Source organism: Hemitrygon akajei, chromosome 3 (genome assembly GCF_048418815.1).
Source record: "Hemitrygon akajei chromosome 3, sHemAka1.3, whole genome shotgun sequence".
NCBI lineage: Eukaryota > Metazoa > Chordata > Chondrichthyes > Myliobatiformes > Dasyatidae > Hemitrygon > Hemitrygon akajei.
Window position 1 is genome coordinate 48259006 of NC_133126.1, and position 22587 is coordinate 48281592.

At 38.2% G+C, this 22587-nt stretch overlaps 1 protein-coding gene across 4 annotated transcripts in view; it reads right to left on the reverse strand.

The window, feature by feature from the left end:
- l2hgdh (L-2-hydroxyglutarate dehydrogenase) overlaps window positions 1-22573 on the reverse strand; it is a 29361-nt gene extending 6788 nt beyond the window's left edge. The window contains exons 1-8 of one of the 4 annotated variants that reach the window (XM_073039809.1): window positions 22444-22573; window positions 19877-19989; window positions 14268-14419; window positions 8343-8474; window positions 6481-6643; window positions 3771-3805; window positions 1745-1912; window positions 154-311 (exon numbers count right to left, since the gene is read on the reverse strand). In XM_073039809.1, coding sequence (XP_072895910.1) covers window positions 154-311; window positions 1745-1912; window positions 3771-3805; window positions 6481-6643; window positions 8343-8474; window positions 14268-14419; window positions 19877-19989; window positions 22444-22538 — 1016 coding nt within the window. In that variant the 5' untranslated portion in view covers window positions 22539-22573. Of the gene's footprint in view, window positions 1-153; window positions 312-1744; window positions 1916-3770; window positions 3806-6480; window positions 6644-8342; window positions 8475-14267; window positions 14420-19876; window positions 19990-22443 lie in introns of all 4 variants that reach the window. The other 3 variants (XM_073039808.1, XM_073039810.1, XM_073039811.1) reach the window with 3 other exon arrangements.
- Window positions 22574-22587: the final 14 nt, after the last annotated feature.

Here is a 22587-nt window from a genome sequence, read left to right on the forward strand (position 1 = left end):
CTCATGATTGAATGGTGGAGCAGATTCGATGGGCCAAATGGCCTGCTTCTGCTCCTATATCTTATGGTCTTATATTGTCAATGTTGAAAAATATGCTTTCATATTATGGATTTCATAGTTTTGTTCTACATATGTCTGAAATCTTGTGCATACCTGTAACTTATTGCTTCTCCAAAATCATGCAGGTCAAAATCATAAACATTGTAACCTTCGCGTTTAAATGCCAAAACTGCATTGGGTCCAAGCCAGATGCTCCCATTCATTCTCGGTGTAAAGTGTACACCAAGAAAAGGAAACTTTGGATCTGGAACCTAAAAAATAAAGGACAGCTTAAAGAATTATTACAGATATAGACAGGGAATTAAACAAAGACTTTCCATTTTGATAATCTAGTTCAATATTAAAAAAAATAAAAGAACTGGACACAAGTTCTGACAAAATGCAGTTAGTTAAATGGTATGGAGCTTAGCAGGTTAGACAGCATTTTACTACAAAGGCTGACAGCACATTGTCTCTTACTGCAACAAACCTTCCTCTTGTCTATAAAGGTCCTTTAATTGAAAGTGAATATTTTCAAAATTTTAAAATGGCAGAATTGCTGATTATGAAGAAGGTTGTTGAAGGAATTAGCAGGTAACAGACCTGATGCATATATGGGCAGAAATATAGCAGATTAAGTTTAATCTGGGCAAGTGTGATGTTGCACTTTCAGAGGTCAAATGCAAGGGGAATGTATTCAGTAAATGGCAGGATGTGCTGAGGGATCTTGGGGTCCAAGTCCATTGCTCCCTGAGAGTGACAACAGAAGTAACAGAGTGGTAAAAGCAGCATATAGCAACGGCGTCTTCAGTCGGGCCATGGAGTACAAGAATCAGGAAGTCATGTTTCAGAAGTATAAGACTTTGTTTAGGCCTCACTTGGAGCATTGTGTGCAGTTATAGTCACTCCATTACAGAAAGGATGCTGAGGTTTTGGGAAGGGTGCGGAGGACATTTGCCAGGATGCTGCCTCGGTTAGTGTATGAGCCATAAGGTGAGGTTGGAGAAACTTGGATTGTTTTTTTCCTGGAGCTTTGGAGGCTGAAGGGAAATCTGATAAAGGCTTATAAAATGATGAGAGGCATAGATAAGAGTCTCTTTTCCCATACAGTATAAATATGAAGTACTAGAGGACAAAACTTTAAGGTGTTAAGGGTAAGGTTTAAAACAGATGTGCAGGGTGGTAGAATAAGTGACATTTAAGAGGCATTCAGACAGGCACATGAACATGCAGGGATTGGAGGGACACACATCATGTGCAAGTTTAGTTTAAGCTGGCATCATGGCCAGCACTGCTATCACGGGCTGAAGGGCCTGTTCCTACACTCTATTGTTAACAACAATTCAGTACGAAAAACACAATGAACCCAAGAGACACCAGATTTCTATTTACATTAACAATTTTAAGATCAAGAATATTTGTAATTCAAATATATATACTCAGCATACAATTCCACAAGTACATATGTGCGTCCAATTATTACTATTTATGAAAACAACGTACAAAAATGAACACCAATTTATTTCAAAGATATATTTAAACTAAGAAATGGAACAGAATGTGAAACTATAATCAAACTATGCCATTTGTGAATGTTGAACAAGAAGTGGAATTGTAACAATTTTAGAAAAATATAAAAATATGAAATCTTTTATGAAATTGATCAAATCTAATTAGATTTATTAAGTGTATATCAAATACTTACAGGATAAATGTTCCCTTTTACTAAGTAGCGCTTCTCTGGTTTTAGCACCAGGTAATCTCCTCGAAAAGGCACTATACGCGGATCATAGCTACAACCAGATTTCTGTGAAAGCCTATCTGAATGGAGACCTCCGCATGTCACAACATACCTGCACTGTATCGCAGTTTTCTGCTTAAAAACAATAATATACCAATGAAATATACCAAACAAACTGACATTGTGGCAAGTGTATTTAGATTAGCTTTTTTCCCCTTTAATTGTTTTTTAATTAGCTTTGAATTGTAATGGAATACAAGTTCTTATTTATTAAAACCTATGGCACATTGGGTCCATATTGTCTCCTAGCAGAGCAAAAGCATCAGTTTAATTTGCCCTCTCTATTTTCCCTGTAACCTTCCAACGTATTCTCTCTCAAATGCCCATTGACTTCCTTGTTAGTGAGCTCAGTTACAATAGCCAGTTAATCTACCAATATATTTTTGGAATGTAGAAAGAAATCCATATGGTCATAAGGACTATCACCTTTGGGGTTATCCAGAGCCCCATCACTGGTGAAACTTTCACTCATACCTCTATCCTCTCCACTCCATCAATTTGCAGCCTTCACCCCACCCCCACAATAAATTTCTGTCAGCCTTTCTAGTTCTGAGCTCTGCAAACAGCAATCTCCATTGACAATGTGCTCACCTAGGATCTCTTTCCTTGTTGACTTCCACTGATTTGGTACCTTGCAATATGGTCTCAGGTCACACTAAATTTGCAAAACCCTAGGAGTCCTTCATTGAAAATGTAATTCTATGGAATTTGCCATGAATCCCTCTTCTCAACTTGCACCAGCTCATCATCTGCTCTTATGAATTTTCTTGCAAAATTTAACTACATGCGTAACCATTCTCCTGATCTTCCAATGTCTCCTCAAAGCCTGAATTCTTGATTTATAGTCATAGAACACTATAGCAGAGAAAAAAGACCTTCAGCCCTTCTAGTCCATGCCAAACTATTAATCTGACTAGTCCCATTGACCTGAACCCAGACTATAACCCTACATACCACCCTCCATCCATGCACCTAAAACAAATTTCTCTTAAATGATGAAATTGAACCTGCATCCACCACTTCCGCTGCCAGTTCATTTCACACTTTTACAACCCTCAGAGTGAAAAAGGTTTCCTCATGTTCTCCTTAAACATTTCACCTTTCACCCTTAACCCATGACTTCCAATTCTTGTCTCACCCAATCTCAGTGGAAAAATCCTGCATTTACCTTATCTATACCACTCATAATTATGTATACCTTATCAAATTGCCATGAATCAAATTTCCCTCGGGATCAATAAAGTATGTCTGTCTGTCAAAGTTCATTTTCCTACACTTTAGAGAACAAAGTTTTATTCTATTCAACCTTTCCCTATAACTCAGGTAGTCAACTCCTGGCAAGATCATTGTAAATTTTCTCTGCGCCCTTTGTTGTGTATCAACTTGCAACACACAGCTATGACAAAGGTTCTGTAAATTTATAACTTATTGCGATATCTGACAGAAATTTACCCAAAAGTTCACACTTGCTCAAATACTAATGATCAGGTAAATAGTAGTTTCAGTTTTCACAGACTAAGCACATCAAATATTAACAGATATAAAAATACTTACTTTCTGACAACTTGCTTCAACACCTACTACTGCAGTATGAATATTTTTGCTTACTACAGCCATGATTGTTTGCTCTCTGCGGTACGATGGAAAACCTGCACTGAAGTTTATCTTCTATTTTGTGACAAGCACATTGCAACTGTCCTAACATAAAAATGAAGTCCTTTGAACAAGGAAACTTTAACCACACACTGAATTTATGTTCTGATCTTAAAAGTCCAAAATACATCCCTATTTAGCTTTCTTTGATGAAGATTCATTGTAGGGTTACTAGTGAAAAATAAAAGCCTTTTTAAATATATAACAAATTTGGAAATATAATAATGAAACTCATTCTGCTACCTAGCACAATAATAGAAATTAAACAAATCTTTACCTTCAGACTCCTGATGGTAATTGGATATTTTAAACCTAAAAAAAATATTGAACTTAGTGCATGGTTTCTAAGATATGTCATGCTCAAGCAATAAACTTAACAATTAAAAATAGCAATGGAGGTTAAACCTTCAATCAAGTAAAATAAAACAGATTACTTTTTCTTAGCTAAAGTTATGAGCAAAATATTGTTTTTGAGAAATACACTTCCTTGAATTTAATTTTCCTAGTTAGAGATTATTAACTCAGGATCATATATTGCACAAACTGACAGCCACTCACTTTGTATATAAATACCTTATGTATTTATATTTATTGTGTTTTTTAAAAATTGTGTTCTTTATTTTATTGTGTATTTTTTGTGCTGCATCGGATCCGAAGTAACAATAATTTCATTTTCCTTTCCACCTGTGTACTGGAAATGACATTAAGCAATCTTGAATCTTGTTCCACCTTGCCCTGATGAAAACAAATCCATTTTGAAAGCATTTCCTACCAGAATAATTATGATGTCTTCTGCAGCATACATCATTTACACTGAAAACTTTAGTAAAGCTTGTGCCATTAGTCTGCTGTAACTCAGTTTGAAATTTGTAAATAACTGTAAGCAAGAATTTGTTAAATGCAAAACCGTATACCCAGACTTCTTTCTCTGCCATGGTGAGGCCAAAGGCAAACCAAATGAACTCTCACCCAGTGGTAAGAACTATGAATTGTCCAATTTCAGATCATCTACTCCTTGAGTTCCTTTTCTACTCCTACACGTCCATTCAGTCCCTTAATCCCCTTGTCCATTCTTCACCCCTACCCCCCCTTATTACCTTCCCACAATTGCCCAACATCCCTTCGTTATTTGGTCACATCTCTCCCTCTCATTTACACACACACGTCATCTTCCCTCTACATTCTCAGTCCTGATACAGGTTCATAATGAGAAACGTCAACCTTCACTTTGATTCCACAGATATTGTGTGATTCAGATTCCAGCAGTAGGTACAGTCTCGTGTCCTCATATTAATTTACTGTGTCAGGTGGTCATTTTAAATGTTCCCACATACTTTTACAACATTTCTTCATGTGTCAATCTTAATTAGTGTCTGCTAATTTTATATTTTGCATGACTCTCATTTCCGTAAGAAATACATATGCAAAAGTGCTGCAGTAGCTGCAACACCACTCTGACTGTGTAAGAACATCAGGGTATAAACCACTACAATGCCAGAACTTTTCAAAATGAACAGAGACCCAGTTAATAAATTTACTTTTTATTTTTTCCTTCTAGGCGGCAAAATACTACCAACATTGCACTTAATATTGACAATATCTAAAACCCTCTTGCACCCACCAGAGCAGATGCTTACACTGTGATGTTTCTTTGCAACATTTCCTCGGACATTAAGGACCTTAGCCACAAATTAATGAATTTAAGTACTTGCACATTCATAAAAATTGTGTGCACATTTCAGAGTCATCAGCTCAGTAGATTCACTCCACAATATAATGTGATTTAGACTACTTAATAACAATTATTAAATTGTAGCTCTCCAATATAAATTATATCCAGAGTGTAGGAGAACGAGGGGCGATTTGATGGAGATTTACAAAATTATGAGGAGTATAGGCAGGGTAAATGTAAGCAGCTTTTTCCACTGAGGTTGGGTGAGACTAGAACTAGAGGTCATACACAGGTTAATGGTGAAAGGTGAAATACTTAAGGGTAACCTTAGAGGGCATGACTTAAGGATTGAAGGGCTCCCATTCAGAACAGAGATGTGAAGAGGATTTTTTTAGCCAAAGGGTGGTGAATCTGTGGAATTTGTTGCCATGGGCGGCAGTGGAGGCCAAGTCATTGATAGATAGATAGATAGATAGATAGATACTTTATTCATCCCCATGGGGAAATTCAACATTTTTTCCAATGTCCCATACACTTGTTGTAGCAAAACTAATTACATACAATACTTAACTCAGTAAAAATATGATATGCCTCTAAATCACTCTCTCAAAAAGCATTAATAATAGCTTTTAAAAAGTTCTTAAGTAGTTTACTTAAATACAATCAACCCCAGCACTTTAACATATCTTACTCCTGGCGGTTGAATTGTAAAGCCTAATGGCATTGGGTGTATTTAAGGCCGAGATTGATAGGTATTTGAGTAGCCAGAGCATCAAAGGTTATGGTAAGAAGGCGAGGGAGTGGGACTAAATGGGAGAATGGATCAGCTCATGATAAAAGGCGGAGCAGACTCAAAGGGCTGAATGGCCGACTTCTGCTCCTTTGTTTATGGAAACATCTTCACTAAATGGGTAGTGCAAGTGTGGTATGAACGGACAGTGGAAGTGGTGGTTACAAGTTTGATTGCAATGCTTAAGAGAAGTTTGGATAAGTACGTGGATGAGATGGGTATGAAGGGCTGTGGACCAGGTGTGGCTCGATAGTACTAGGCAGAATAACAGTTCAGCATGAACTAGACAAGCCACAGGGCCTGTTTGTGTGCTATAGTGCTCTATAACACTATAGAACTCTATAGATGTTCTTTAACTGCAATACAGCTATTTGACCGACTCAAGAGGGTTAATGAGATTTGACAGTTTCCTATTTTACTTCGAAGTATGCTACACGAACTTGATGGCTTGTCTTCTGCATCAAATGGTCAAAAACTGCATTCGAGTTAACCTGTTCAATGGCATGACAACAAAATTGCACTTACCATCTTTACTACCTTCAGGACTTTCTTTAGTACTCTGGAAGTCAGTTACTTCAAACTGTGTTTCTATACTCCCACCCATTTCACAAAAGTCTTTTGCATACGATAGGGCCACCTCTCTCCAATCTACAATGCCTGTGTTTGGAGAATCCAAGGCCATCAAACCCTATGTAACAATTAAGAAACAAAGCTGAATACATAAAAGTTCAATACAACTTATACCAGGTTACTGTGTCACTACTACTGTCCACTACTTATCTTATGTCCTTATACATTAAAATATATTCTCTATAAAACTTTGTGTTTTAGTTCATTTAACAGGGTGACATTTAAAGCCATGAACTTCCACAAACATCAAAATATTTAATATTAAAGATAAAGAAAATCAAAATGTGCTTCTAACAATACTGAGAGAAAAGTGTGAAAAAAAAGCAACAATGCAAGATATATGACTAGCTCAGACTTATGAGCCAACAATAAAATTTAGCAATAATGGAAAAAAATATAAGTTTCACTACTGGAATTTATCAGCTTGCTACTGGTTATTGAAATAAAAGTCTCCAGAAACTGCAGCAGTTAATGCACATCAGACAGGATGAACCATTTTTTTTTTAAATCCTGGGAGCCAGCATTTCAATGTGCTGTTTCTAATCAGAAGAAGAAAAAAAATCAAGGACATATACTATAGTGTAGATTCTATGATAGAGAGTCATAGAAAATGGGAACAGGCCATTTGGCCATTCAAACATCCTCTTAATGTGATCATGGCTGACCCTGTATCTAAATACCACATTTCATCTCTCTCCTCATATTCCTCAACGCCCTTGTGTCCAATTAACTATCTTTTTCTTAAATATATTCAGTGACTGTGCCTGCACAGGCTTCTGCAGTTGAAAATTTCACGGGTACACCATGTTCTAAGTAAAGAATTAATATATCAAACGGAATCCAGATTAAGGTTTTAGAAGAGCTCTATAATGTGAGTTTAAGGAGGAAAAAATAATTTCAAAAATAAGTGTTATCAAGTAAAATGCAAAAAGGATGCAATGTAGTTTTTCATGTTTTTATCACCCTTCAATATACCACAGAATTGGTATATTTGGTACAGCATTGTGGGCCAAAGGGCCTGTATTGTGCTGTAGGTTTTCTCAGTTTTCTGTGTTTCTATAACATGCCAAAACATACTGTATTTTCCTTTGGAAAAAAGTACAGTCGATGTCTTGCATCGAGACACTTCAGTAGGACTGGAGAAAAAAAGATGAGGAGTAGATTTGAAAGGCCTGAAATGTCTTGGCCTGAAATGTCGACTGTTCTTTTTTCCAATAGATTCTGCCTGGCCTGCTGAGTTCCTCCAGCATTTTGTGTACGTTGCATGGATTTCCAGCATCTGCAGATTTTCTGTAGTTTGTATTTACCTTCGATTTGTATCTTGATTTTAAAATGACTGTAAATCACAAAAAATAACCCTTTTCACATAGTATTCTTCAGAAAATTTGTGTTGCAGTATTTTTAAGAGGGAAGAAACAAATAAACCTCCATAATGTCCTCAAATAATTATCCTTTCTTAGCCTGGCTGGAAAAGGCAGTGTACAACAATAAACATTCTATATTTGATTCCTAGTATTGATAACACAAGTCATAATATAAGGTAATTTTTTAAAAATCCTTGATTAAACACCCTGCTGTAAGATATCCTATGTGGATACTGGAGAAAAAGATGTCTCTACTATGGCTTTGGATTTGATACAATCAATTGTACATTCAAAGAAATGGCTGATTTCCACCACTCTGGAACTTTCCACCAACATGGATCTATGCATTGGGTAGAGGAAATTTGGAAGTATTAAAACATTATAAAAATTTACCCTACAATAGGGCTCTCGCTCTTGGATTTCCTTTGCATTAATAAGTCTCAGGCCTTGGACATTGTTGTGCTGTCCACGTTCAAACAAAGCTTTTAACCGTGGAACTTCTTCTCGGTCAATAGCAACAATAAGCTGCAATAAAAATGAAATTCACAAATCATGTGTTGTCTCTGAAACAAAATCCTGAATGATAAACTACCATTTGATTATAAATTCAACAAGTTTGCTCTTAATCAGTGGAACTTTTCTGTTGCTATTATAAATTAGTTATCTATGATTCTGTGTCTTCTTTACAGGTGGTGGTGGGGAGGAGGGCGAGAGGAAGATATTCAAGAAGCTTATTTTACAATTTAAAATCTTATATATTTTTATTCAGTATGTGGAAATCATTGTAAACCCAATTGTTCCTTTGGAAATCCCTCAAATAGAAATGTCTGAATTCATCCGCCCTGCCATTACATGACAGGGCTAGTTGTTTTCCAGATAAATGGTATACTTACAAGATAAATAGTGGAACAATTTGTCACATAATAAATCGTGTTCATTGACACATAGCAAAGTTATTCTACATTGAGGGCATACTGTTCATTATCTATCATGTCCAATGATTAAAGGAAGCTTGTACAGGAGAGCTTTTGAAGCGGAAAAGCCTTGCCACTGGGGCAGTTCCGCACTCTTGACCTCAGAAGTCCACATCCAGTGGTGGAACAAGTGTCACAAACTGGGGTCTTCCTTAGTTGCAGTGGATGACCATGGCGTCTTCTGTGCCTCGTCATGCCCTTTGTTCTCCACACAGTGTTGTAGAATTGACTTCCTGGCCGTCCTTATCTCATGGGGAATGAGGCATGTCCCTATCTTATGAGGTACGAGGCCCATCAGCTACCCTCACCTAGTTTAGCTCGCCTGTCGAAGCACTGTACCAGTTTGGCATGCAAACAGCTACTTGGAGCAACAGGTTAGAACTGAGTATCTGGTGAGGACCAAAGGTGAGTCAGCTACCCCAGATTGGACATGACAAGCCCCTTCACCAGAGTTGCTACCCCTCCCTGGAACCCTATACACGTAAGCAACAGCAGGCATCTCTGGTTATTGGATTTCCGTGCAAAGCAGTTTTTCACATCTGAAGCCTGATTTAAGACCATAAGACATAGGAGCAGAAGTAGGTCATTTGGCCCATCGAGTCTACTCCACCATTCAATCATGGGCTGACCCAATTCTTCCGGTCATCCTCACTCTGTTGTTGGTAGAAACGCAAATGGTGATGAGAGGGTGTACAGGAGTGAGATATGCCAACTAGTGGAAAGGTGTCACAGCAACAACCTGGCACTCAACATCAGTAAGATGAAAGAGCTGATTGTGGACTTCAGGAAGGGTAAGAAGAAAGAACACATACAAATCCTCATAGAGGAACCAGAAGTGGAGAGAGTGAGTAGCTTCGAGATTCTGGGTGTCAAGATCTCTGAGGATCTAACTGGTCCCAACATATCGATGTAGTTATAAGTAAGGCAAGACAGCAGCTATACTTTATTAGGAGTCTGAAGAGATTTGGTATGTCAACACTCAAAAACTTCTATAGTTGTACCGTGGAGAGCATTCTGACAGGCTGCTTCACTGTCTGGCATGGAGGGGCTACTGCACAGGACAAAAGAAGCTGCAGAAGGTTGTAAATCTAGTCAGCTCCATCTTGGGTACTAGCCTAAGAAGTACCCAGGACATCTTTAGGGAGCGATTTCTCAGAAAGGCAATGTCCATTATTAAGACCTCCAGCACCCAGGGCATGCCCTTTTCTCAGTGTTACCATTAGATAGGAGGTACAGAAGCCTGAAGGCACACACTCAATGATTCAGGAACAGCTTCTTCCCCTTTGCCATCCGATTCCTAAATGGACATTGAAGCTTTGGACACTACCTCACTTTTTAAAAAAAAATATACAGTATTTCTGTTTTTGCACGTTTTTAAAATCTATTCAATATACATAATTGATTTACTTGTTTATTTATTATTATGTTTTATTTTTTATTATTTTTCCCTGCTAGATTATGTATTGCACTGAACTGCTGCTGCTAAGTTAACAAATTTCATGTCACATGCTGGCGAGAATAACCCTCATTCTGATTCCCCTGCCTTCTCCCCATACCCTTTGATGCCCTGGCTAATCAAGAACCTGTAAGTCTCTGCCTTAAATGCACCCAGTGACTTGGCCTCCACAGCTACTCATGGCAACAAATTCTACAGATTTACCACCCTCTGACTAAAGTAATTTCTCCACTTCTCTGTACTAAATGGACATCCTTCAATCCTGAAGTCGTGCCCTCTGTCTGAGACTCCCCTACAATGGGAAATAACAACCCATATTTAATCTGTTCAGGCTTTTTAACATTCAGAATGTTTCTATGAGATACCCCCACATTCTACTGAACTCCAGGGAATACAGCCCAAGAGCTGCCAGACATTCCTCATAGTGTAACCCTTTCATTCCTGGAATCATTCTCGTGAATCTTCTCTGAACCCTCTCCAATGTCAGTATAACCTTTCTAAAATAAGGAGCCCAAAACTGCACACAACACTCCAAGTGTGGTCTCACGAGTGCCTTATAGAGCCTCAACATTACATCCCTGCTCTTATAAACTATACCTCTAGAAATGAATGCCAACATTGCATTTGCCTTCTGCACCGCTGACTCAACCTGGAGGTTAACCTTTAGGGTTTGCATCTCTGCATTTTGAATTCTCTCCCCATCTAAATAATAGTCTGCCCATTTATTTCTTCCATCAAAGAGCACGACCATACACTTTCCAACACTGTATTTCTTTTGCCACTTCTTTGTCCATTCCCCTGCTCTTAACTTGTTAAGCAGCCTCATGTACGGCACCTTCTCAAAGATCTTCTGAAAATCCAGGTACACCACACCTACTGCATCTCCTTTGTCTGCCCTGCTTGTAATTTCCTCAAAAAATTGCAGTAGGTTAGTCAGGCAGGATTTTCCTTTCAGGAAACCATGCTGGCTTTGGCCTATCTTGTCACGTGCCTCCAAGTACTCCATAATCTCATCCCTAACAATTGATTCCAACTATTTCCTAACCACTGATGTCAGGCTAACAGGTCTATAGTTTCCTTTCTGCTGCCTCCCACCCTTCTTAAATAGCAGAATAACATTTGCAATTTTCTAGTCATCCAGTACAATGCTAGTCATTGCTACCATTCTACAATTGTAGCAATGCTACAATTCTTGTTAATGCCTCTGCAATCTCTCCAGCTATTTCCTTCAGAACCCGAGGATGCATTTCATCAGGTCCAGGAGATTTATCCACCCTCAGACCATTAAGCTTCCTGATGATCCTCTCAGCAGTCCTCATAATCCTTTATAGGAACTTGAAATTAGTTGCCTTGCAATTCCTCTGCCAGATGGTGATGTAGCTGGTTAGGACACTCTTGATGGTACTCCTGTCAAAAGTTGGTACGGATGGGGGGGGGAGAGAGGCAACTCACTTGCCTCAATCTCTTGACCAAAGATCCTGGCGAGATTGTATGTTCTGTCCACTCCCAAAAAACTTTGTACTCCTAATTCTTTCCATGGAGGAATCACTTGATCACTTGTGTGCAGTGAGTGGTCAGTCTGCATCTTCCCAAGGTCCTTCATCACCCCTTTGGTCTTGTCCACATTGAGGCTCAAGTTGTGCTCGCACCATTCTATCAGTTGCTCTACCTCCTCTCTGTATGCTGTCTCACTGTCATTGTTGATGAGACCATCCACTGGGGTGTCATCAGCGAGCTTGATGATTTGTTTTGAACTAGATCTAGCAGTGCAGTCACGATCAGCAGTGTGAACAGCAGTCGACTGAGCAAATGGCCCCAGAGGCACTGCTGCTCAGCATGATGGAGCTAGAGATGTTTTTGCCAACACATTTAATATTTCAATGTTTTATTCCTAATATTCCCTTCTTTTTTTAAAAAAAAACTCCCCATGTCATTTTTCCCCTGACCTAGAGCTGCTTGTACCCCAAAATTCTTTTGTTGACCACTGCTGATTCTCATATTCCTTGATGTTTGATTCCCCCCCCCCCCCCCACATTGTTGAAGCATATCTGCCTCAATGTATTTGTTCCAAGGCTTACTTATCTGGTACAGTTGGAAGAGATCCACACTTCCTTTACTCCCCTGCAAGAGAACACTTATACTGTCTATTGATAAGTGGCTTAATGACTACCTCTTCAAATGAGGCAGTCAGTACCATTGCTATCCTTTTGAAACATATTTAACAAAAAAAATAGGAACATCAAAGGTGCAGTTTGGAGGGTACGAGAAAAGGAGAGTGATTTTTTGATACACAGCTTTAAGAACTAGAGAGATACAGCAATGATGAGGCTAACAGGATAACAAACAAAACCAGCCTGAATGTTGGACAGAGCCATTAACAACACTATTGCAAAAAGATTGTGTTGAAAATAAAAGAAAACACAACTTCCAGGAAGAAACTTGACATTTAGATGAGCAACACCTTGTGTACTGATGCTCTTCTGACCATAAACTACTTCCTGCTGTCACAATTCTATTTTAACTTCCTCACTGTTAACCCAATTGCTGATGAATCAATATCACCATTTATTTTTTCAAATTTTTCTCAGAGAATTAAGAGTAAAAAGTAAACTCATTAAATATTCCTATAATATGTATTTGTAACTTTTAACATCTTCAGTAAAGTTTTAACTTAGGACTGAAATTTCCTCCCCAAGAAGGATGGGTTATTGCTTCAACAATTGACCCGAACTATCTCACATTTGCATAAAATCCAATAAGTTTCCCTGCATGAAAGATGTACATCAACAGGAAGGGAAGAGTGGAATGGAAAGTGCTCTATATTTATTTATTGAGATACAACGCAGAGTAGGCTCTTCTGCCCATTCAAGCTTCATCTTTCAGCATCCCCCAATTTAACCTTAGCTTAATCACAGGACAATTTACAATGTCCAAATAACCTACCAATCGGTATGTGTTTGGACTGTGGGAGGAATCCAGAGCACCTGGAGGAAACCTATGTAGTCACAGGGAGAATGTACAAATTCCTTACAGACAGTGGCGGGAATTGAACCTGAGCTGCTGGTAGTGTAAAGCACTGTGCTAACCATTATGCTTCTGTGCTACCCAAATCTCATGAAGAGAAAGTAATCCTGCATTTAAAAAAAACAATTTGAAAGAAATAGATTGAATTTTCATAATTTATTTCAAAATAAATTTATATGCATTTTTGTTTTGGACATGAATTCTTCCCTAAGGCAGCCAGAAGTAGAAAGAAATATTTTACTGTCAATGATGAACTCTACTGAGTAGACATTATTTCTAGTGAATTGATAACATTAATCAACTATGTTGCTTGTGCATATTCTTATATCTAAAAAAGACATTTTCCTAAACCATGAGGTTTAATTCATTAACTTAGCATGAGTGAAAGTTTTGAATATTGTATGGGACTGATTATGAAAATTCAGAACTGATAAAGTAAGACAATTTCACAAGTAGCATGCCCCCATTATCAAAAAGACTTATGGTACTGGTTATGGCAATCTATCCCACTGTGTCAATACTGCTGCCTTGCAACGCCAGAGATCCAGGTACACACCAGCCCTCTCTGTTTGAAGTCTGCACATTCGCCATGACTACATCCAGTAGGTTTCCTCCCTCACCCCACAGATGTGCAGGTTGGTTGGTTAACTGATCACTGTACATGCCATTAGCATGTAGGTGAGTGGTAGAAACTGAGGAGGTATGCTGAGATTGTGGGGAGAAAATTTCCATTGAGAACAATTCTCTAGAGAATCAAGGTCTAGCATTCTCCTTATCAAGTATCTATCGAGGAACATGAATTTAGTTGCCTTGAGCAATAGAACAACAGGTGAAAGACAGATATACAACCAAAAAAATACTCACTTTACCACATCTTTTATAAGGGATGCCTTTCTTCTCAAAATAAGCATAGCTTAGTTCAGCACCCCGCACACACAGTTTAGCCTTTAATGATCCTGGTGTATAGTAAATTCCACTGTGAATAACCCCACTGTTGTGTCCACTCTGATGGAAAGCTGAACAAGATTACAGTGATTAGTACAGAGAGCAAACAGTTAAAATTAAAAACTAATTGCTGTTACAAAATTATACCAACGTAATAACATTGAAGTCGTTCTTTGTATCAACACATGAAAACAACCAGGACACTAATTCTGTGGCATGATATACCTTCAAGTCAAAAGTTAACACTACAGAGCAAGAGAGATCAGCATCAAAGAGCAAAAAAAATTAACTTGCTGTTTTCCACTATAAAATGTCGTTTGGGTTTCCTTTCTTGCCTTCTACAACCCTGCATTTAATGTAAGAAACTGCCAAGTCACCACAGTTTTGTCCAGCTTTTTGTCCTTGACAGCTCACCATTTAACCCAGTTTAAAAGATCAACACTGAAATGCTTCTGCTCTTTCGCTACCCATTGACTTTCTTCCATAAGACTTCTAAGCTATATTTTTATATAATGCTGTGACTGTTAAAGTTAGGGATTCTCTTCATATATGTATACAAAATCTAATATTAGATCTTCATTTATTCTCAATTTTACAGCTTTTATTGTAAGCTGCTGCTGTTCCAACTCAACGCTGGCAAGAGCGAAACAATCTTTGACAACACCTATCACAGACCCTGCCTCTACTGCCAAAAGCCAGGGCAGAGGACACATGAAAGCACCACTATTGTATTATAAGATGTGAAATTTGTTATTTTGCACCAGCAATACTAAACAAAGACATATTATCATAAATTACAAAACAAATAGTGCAAGGAAAAGGAATAATGTGCTGGTTTTCACAGGTCCAAGGACCATTCATCAATCTGATGGTAGTGGGGAAGAATCAGCTCCTGAGTTTCCCTCATATCATACGCCATTTGAATTGGAGACAACCCACCTTCCTTGATCACTGCAGAGTCTAATTCTGGGAACTCTCTTTGCAGCAGCACTGCTGAGCATCTTTGGCATAAAGATTGCAGTGGAAACTCACCACCACCTTCATAAGTGCAATGATTGCTGGTCTAGCCAGTTACATTCATGTCCCAAAAAATGAACACATTTTAAAAAATTAATTTCAATAGGTATTTTATGTAATACCCTAGTTTAAGACCATGCTTTATTTTATTAATATAGTTATGCTTTTGGGTTTTTTTTGCAGATTTTCTCAAAACTCAATAAGTGTTCTTTTAATTACATTACATTATATAACTGAGTATTTCATTTTGTTTAAAATAAAAGTTCAGTTGATTCATAAGTTAGGTTTGTTGTAATTAGCCAGAACTATTTATGGCCAATAAGATCCCCAGGAAGAAAAAGGGTTATCCATTTTGGAGAGAGTTTAGGATGGAAGAAGGAGAATGTTGGAGGAAAGAAATGGACAACAAATGTAGTGCAGGAACATGGTAAAACACACAGAGAAGTAAATTCGGAAGGATAGAAAAAGATATCAGAAAATCCTTGTGCAGATTTTGATTTCATGGAGAAAGTACAGATAACATTTAGTTAGCTAATTAGTACATGATCTTGGAGAAAGTTCAACACCTTTTCCTTTGACATTGCGTGGATAATTATTTATGTTTCACTCAGACTGTTCTTCAGCCCAGAACTGTTTATCGTGAGTAAATGAAGTGGACTAGACTGATTACAAAACAATGAGCTCCAATGACTATGTGCATGTAATAGACTAATATATACTGTATGTAAAGGGGCCTTTTTTCTTTACTTTGTTTGTTATAGTTTAAAATATGTTATCAATAAAAATTCAATCTAAGTTTGTACTGTTGTGAGTTAATTTGTTGCTTCTTGGCGAACAGTAAAGTTGAATGGGTGTGTCAGTATTCATACAAGTACAATCTTATTTTCCCTTAAAGGAACATTCAAACTTTTATGTTTTGTGTGTACCTGAATCATATTTACCCTAGACCTGTTTATTAATTGGAAATGGCCTTCTCATTGTTATTCCCCATGCATTGTCTTATGTTGCTATCAGCTTGTATTTACAGTAATAGTTAACTCATCATAAGCCTACGGTCAGAAAGCTACATTTATAGCAGCAAAAAAAGCCTAAAGCAAGCTACAATTAAAGAATACATTATTCATACTAGGCCCTCTGTTGGTTGGGGTTGACCATGGATGTGGCATCCTAGCTGTCTACAGGATACGCTAGCCAAGGCAGTATGATATGGGGACCATGTAACGGGCTTCCCCTCTCCGTACAGCTGATGAATCCAAACAGCAGAGTTGCCAGTCAGCACTGAACTCAATTAGGTCTTCCCTAGGAACTACAGCTCTGGATTTTTCATCAGGGTTTAGTCCCGTAACCTTCCCCATAAGGAGCTTTGAGATCAGTTTTCCTTCTCCTAAATGAGCTGCCAACCATGGCTGATGAGTACCATCTGCCTGAAGCAACTGGTTTTAAGGCACCAGTAACTCACCCTTGACCCTTTTGTCAGGAGGAACAGTTCCGTTGGGTTTAGTAACTAAACCACACGAAGGCCAAAAGCTGGGTTTCTTCCCCCGTTCCAAAGACGTACGAGTTGGTAGGTTAATTGGTCATTGTAAACAGTCCAGTGACTTGGCTCAGATTAAAATTGAGGGTTGCTGGGCGGCATGATTCAAAGGCTTGGAAGGGCCTACTTTACGCTGTATCTCAATAAATAAATTTGAGACGCATGCTATTGGGAGCATTTATTAAGTAGTGGGAGCTTATCCCCACTACCATCCCCGCCTATAACAATTTATAAATATTCAGTGGTTCTGAAGTGATCTTGTTTTAAAATAATTGGCAATATAATCATATGGGTACGTCTTTGCTGGCTCACCCACCTGACCTGATTGCATTGCACAAGGTTCATCGCCACAGGCCTTTAAGTTATCTGAAGTAAATGCTCCAACATTCTTTCTTGTTTTCACATGAAAACTTCAGAACTATGCCACTGTCATTTTATCCTCCAAAACTCCTATATTGAGAATATGGGTCTTTTCCTGAATCTGACTTCCAAAATCTCTTATTAAAAAATAATTAGCAATGTAATCACATGGGCAGGTCTTTTCAGGTGGTGTGAACATTGAATTCTATAATTTCTGGTAATTTCTTCATCCCCCCTTCCCCTTCTCTGTTTATCCATTCCCCATTCTGGTTACACTCTCACCTGTCCATGACCTTCCTCTGGTGTCCTATCTCCTTTCTTTTCATCCATGGTCACTGTCCTCTCCTATCAGATTCCTCCCTCAGCCCTTGACCTCTTCTACCTATCACCTCCTGGCTTCTTATTTCAACACCCCTTCCCCCCCAACCAGCCAGCTTCCTCCTCACCTGGCTTCACCTATCACCTGCCAGCTTGTACTCCTTCCCCTGCCCCTACCTTCTTATTCTGGCTTCTGTTCCCTTCCTTTCCAATCTTGGTGAAAGGTCCTGGCCCAACACGCTAACTGTTTATTACCCTTCATAGATGCTGCCCGACTTGCTGAGTTTCTCCAGTATTTTGTCTGTGTTGCTCTTTTCAGCTTCACCCACTTGACCTGATTGTATTGCACAAGGCATTATATTGATACATTACATCTACGGTATTTACATTAGTCATTTTAATATGGATAAACATGAAGTTGGTTATACATAATTGTGTCTTATAAACAGATTGAAGGATGGAAATGTTCAAGGAGAAAATTCTGAAATTTAGGGCTTGTGCAGCAGAAGGTCTTGTTGCGAATGGATGCAGTGATTAAAAATGGAAAGATCACAATAACTTATTGTGCTTTATTCCACTATGTTTGCAATATGTTTGAACTGTAATATGAATGAATATTTATCATTAAAGTGCATTTATCAATATTATTAGATTTGTTTATGTCTAGAAGCACTCCTGTAGCTAGACCCCTAACTAGTCAGCAAATTTACAACATCCTCTTCCCAAAATCTGCCATGAAGAATTCAATGTAACAATTTCACAACAGTATTATACTCACCCACTATGTTAAAATATTAGCTAAACTTTTTTTAAAAGTCATTTTGGAGCCTATATCTCAGAAAGGATGTGTTGTTTTTGGAGAGAGTCCAGAGGAGATTCATGAGGATGATTCCGCAAATGAAGGGGTTAACAAACGAAGAGCATTTGGCACCTTTGGGCCTGTACTGACTGGAATTTAGAAGAGTGCGGAGGAATCTTATTGAAACTTGCCAAATGTTAAAAGGACTAGATAGGGTGGATGTAAAGGGATGCTTCCTATGCTGGGGGTATCCAGAACTAGAGGGCACCGCCTCAAAATTGAGAGGCAACTGTTTAGTCCAGAGGCAGAGGGATTTTTTTTTGCCAGAGAGATATTCCACAGCAATCTGTGGAATGCTCTGCCCCTGACCGTGGTGGAGGCCAAGTATGTGGGTATATTTAAAGTGGAAGTTGGATAGTTTCCTGCTCAAAGCATCAAAGGAGAAGGCAGATGTATGGGGTTGAGTGAGATCCAGGATCAGCCATGATGGAATGGCAGAATAGGCTCAATCGGCTGAATGGCCTAATTCTGCTCCTGTGTCTTATAGTCTTAGTTGTGAGAATGTTCTGTTAATACAAATATATAATCAGTTTGAAAAGTGTCATACCATCATTTTTCTCCAGTTACTAAACTATGACCAATAGACCACATTTAGCCAGTTGAAAAATGTGCTATTGAGAGGAAGGCTCCAATATCCTACAAGAGGTCCAAGGAGTATGCACAGTAGATGAGGCCCTATTTTCACAGGCTATCCCTCTTAGGAGTGTTATTTGCAGAAGTGAACTGAGGAGAGTTTTACAAGGGAGAGGGGGACATGAAATGAGCAGCTGAGGAGGAGCTGTGGAAATCAGCAGGAATTGGGGAAAAATTGAGGAAGAGTGGGAATGAGCAGTAATGATAGAACATTATGATGGAATTAATTAAAGGATGGTGATGCACCAGCAGTGTCTTGGGCACATTTTTAAAAAATTAAAATACCAAAGCCAGACTCAACTTTCCCGTACAAAAATGGTTCTGGTGTTCTTCTACATATCATGTGTACTGTCAATGTTTATTTCAAATGTCTTGTACTGAATATCACTTGTCACAATCAGCAAGTGATATTACTATTGGCATCCATGCATCATAGCACCACATGTATGGAATTGTCAGTAAAGATTTTGTTTCATGGTCTACTGTAATGACTTGCAAACAGAAATGGTTAGGCAAATCTATAAGTTACTAAAATAAAATCAAAAATCTACAAGCATGGCAACTCTGAATTAAAAACAGAAAATTCAGCAGGCCAGATATGAAAAGAGCAGTTATTGTTTTTCATCTGAAACACTTCATCACAACATCAGCCAGAACTGTAAACATACAATTTCTTCCCTAAAATTCACCTTTATGAATTGAATGTGCTGTGTACTTTCAGGATTTTCTGATTTTATTCCAAAGGTTTGTATTTTGCTTAATTCAATTTAAAAAAAAAACATAAAAAGCCTTATCCTCCAAATATACCAAGTTCCTTTTCCTTTTCCAGTACAATGAATGTCAATTTAGGAAACCGCTGTATCAGTTCTCTAGCAGATGCCAGTCCAACGATTCCTCCTCCAACAATGGCCACATCATAACTAGAAAAGGGAAGTTCAATCATAAACATAGATATTCAAATTTTCAGGCTATATTAGTTCAAAATATAGGCTCAATATGAAACAATTTTTTGTTACACCGATGTTTTTTTGATTTAAATTTGCAATAATGACCCAGGATTTGCTGATGTGATGGTAATTACTATTACATCATGAAATAGACAGAAATTTCTGAAGTGAGATTAGATATGCAAATCCATTATTTACATGACTTCTGTTGCTTTACGAGAAATTATTTTGCATTGTTTTCCAGGATAATATTTAAAAATTAACAAGCTGACATTATCTTCTGGATCTATCATGTTTTAGCCTGATGATCTTTAATTAGAATTATATTAGATGCAAGTCAGAGAGGGAGGGACAGAGTGCCAGAGGGACAAATTCCCCTGCCTAGTGTGTTAGCCACAGTTGCAATAAAGTTTTATTGGTGTACTAATCTATTATTAAAGATTAATCTCTCTCTGGTCATAAAATATTAACCTCAAATACATGTGGATTATAATTGCCTCAAATGTGTATGCATTCTAAAACTAAATCTTTTATTTTGAACATTTATTAGGTCAATTAATACAATAGGTGTATATTCCAATCATTTTATTTCCTCTGAAAAACTGTAATTTACCTTTTGCCTTGTTGGATCTGTAAGAATTTTATGCTGTGATTACTGGCTCAACCAATCTGACAATCTCACTGTTGCTAAATACCAAGATTCATTCAAAAGAAATGCCTAACAGCAATCAATGTCATAAAAAACAAAGCCCAAATTACATGGGAACACTGGATCTTTCTCAGCTTCAGTTAATGCATCACATTAATTTCAAAGTCAACGCAAAACTTTGTCTCGAAACATACAAAAACATAGTGAAATCTTAACAACCAATAAGATTGAGGAAACTATGATGCAAATGAGTTATGGCCATTATTTTCACCACTCCAAAATGTCCTCATTTTGCTCCATATTTTAAAACTTCTGAGGAATGTGTCATATTAAATTTGGTAAAATATTGGATGAATGTCTGACTAGTTCAAAATGACAATTCTGAACCCTTCGCATGTGGTGTCTGTAAGTCTGTTAGTTAGTAATGTTTGTGAAGCACGTGTACAGATTAAACACTGTTGATGTCTGTAGAATGGAAGAGTGACTATTACAATGTCTAATTGATTTATGAGAGTATACTGAGCACTGTGTTAATTAACACATGTTGTTTGAATGAAAGAAACCAAGCTGAGGTAATGGCATGAGGACAAGAATTCAAAGAGTTTGTCCGTCTCTACCTTGTGAGGCTTGTAAATATATTGCGCTGCCTTTCTTGGTTTCATTGGACTTCAACCAAGGGCTGGAAATCACAATCCAGGGTTTCACAAGTGAGTCGTAAGGAGCTCTCCCTACAAAAGTGATCATCAAGTGGTGACTAAGAATCGTGAACCTGAAACCTTTGTGACTTGCTATGTAGTATTTTGTGTGGTTTATTTGTGCTTTCTATTTAATGATAATAAATTAGGCTTATTGGGCTTGTACGCTTATTACCACATCTCCTAGACACTTGAATTGTTTGGGTCTGATCAACTCAGCCCACTACAAGGAACCCAAATACAAATTAGGCAAAACTTTGCATCATTCTACAAACTCCTGCATTATTCCAATAAATCTTTGGACTCAACAAATGCAAATGTTTCAAACAATCAGCAATTTCTGCTTTTGAATTTCATATTTCCAGCAACCATTGCTCTTTGTCCGTTGGTTATTTCAGACTAGTATTCTATTGCATCACTTTAAATACCCTAGATCTACCTATCGTTATCCTCTAATCAATTCTCCACCTTTAATCAGCATTTGCCATTTAATTTCTTGCGTTTTTTTTATCAAATAACATTGTATTTGTCTCACCGGCACTCTGCCCTCCCCTCTGTCTTGGATCTCTAACCTCTACCATTCCGGTTAATGTTCACCAGGCTGACCTTTTCAAGACAAATGCTGCACATCCTGCCGAGTATTTCCAGCAGTATTTTACTTCTGTATTAATATTTAGGTGGCAGAAACGCCATTGAAACTATTAGTAAAAGTTTTCATGCACCAAACAAGTACTTTTCACCTGAAGCAAGAATGCTATCAACCGCCTGACGTGCTGCTATAAATTAACTTCATCCAGGGGCAGCAACTTCCATACTTTTTAAAATTTGCAGCTCATGTTAAATACAATCGTATCAATTACATTTGCACAGACGATCACGACACAGCTTGGCACGGAGCAGATTCACCAGAAGCACCTTTTGACTTATCAGTTTAGCAGAACACCCACAGTGACACGACAGGTCCCTGTCAGCTTCATACAACGACACAGCCTCCGTATAACCTAGATCACTCATCCCCAACATCGAACCCACATCAACCAAGCACCCGAGACCGGCCAGCGTTCTTCCAACTCCATGACTTGCCTGAGCCTCTTTCGTGCGCCGTCGCTCGTCCTGAACCCACAGAGTTGCCTGCAGAGTGGAAACCCGGCGCAGAGACTCCGAGCACCGCCAGCCATCGCCGAAAACAACCCGTGCTGGCGCTGGCGCCGGCGCCGCCCCCTCACC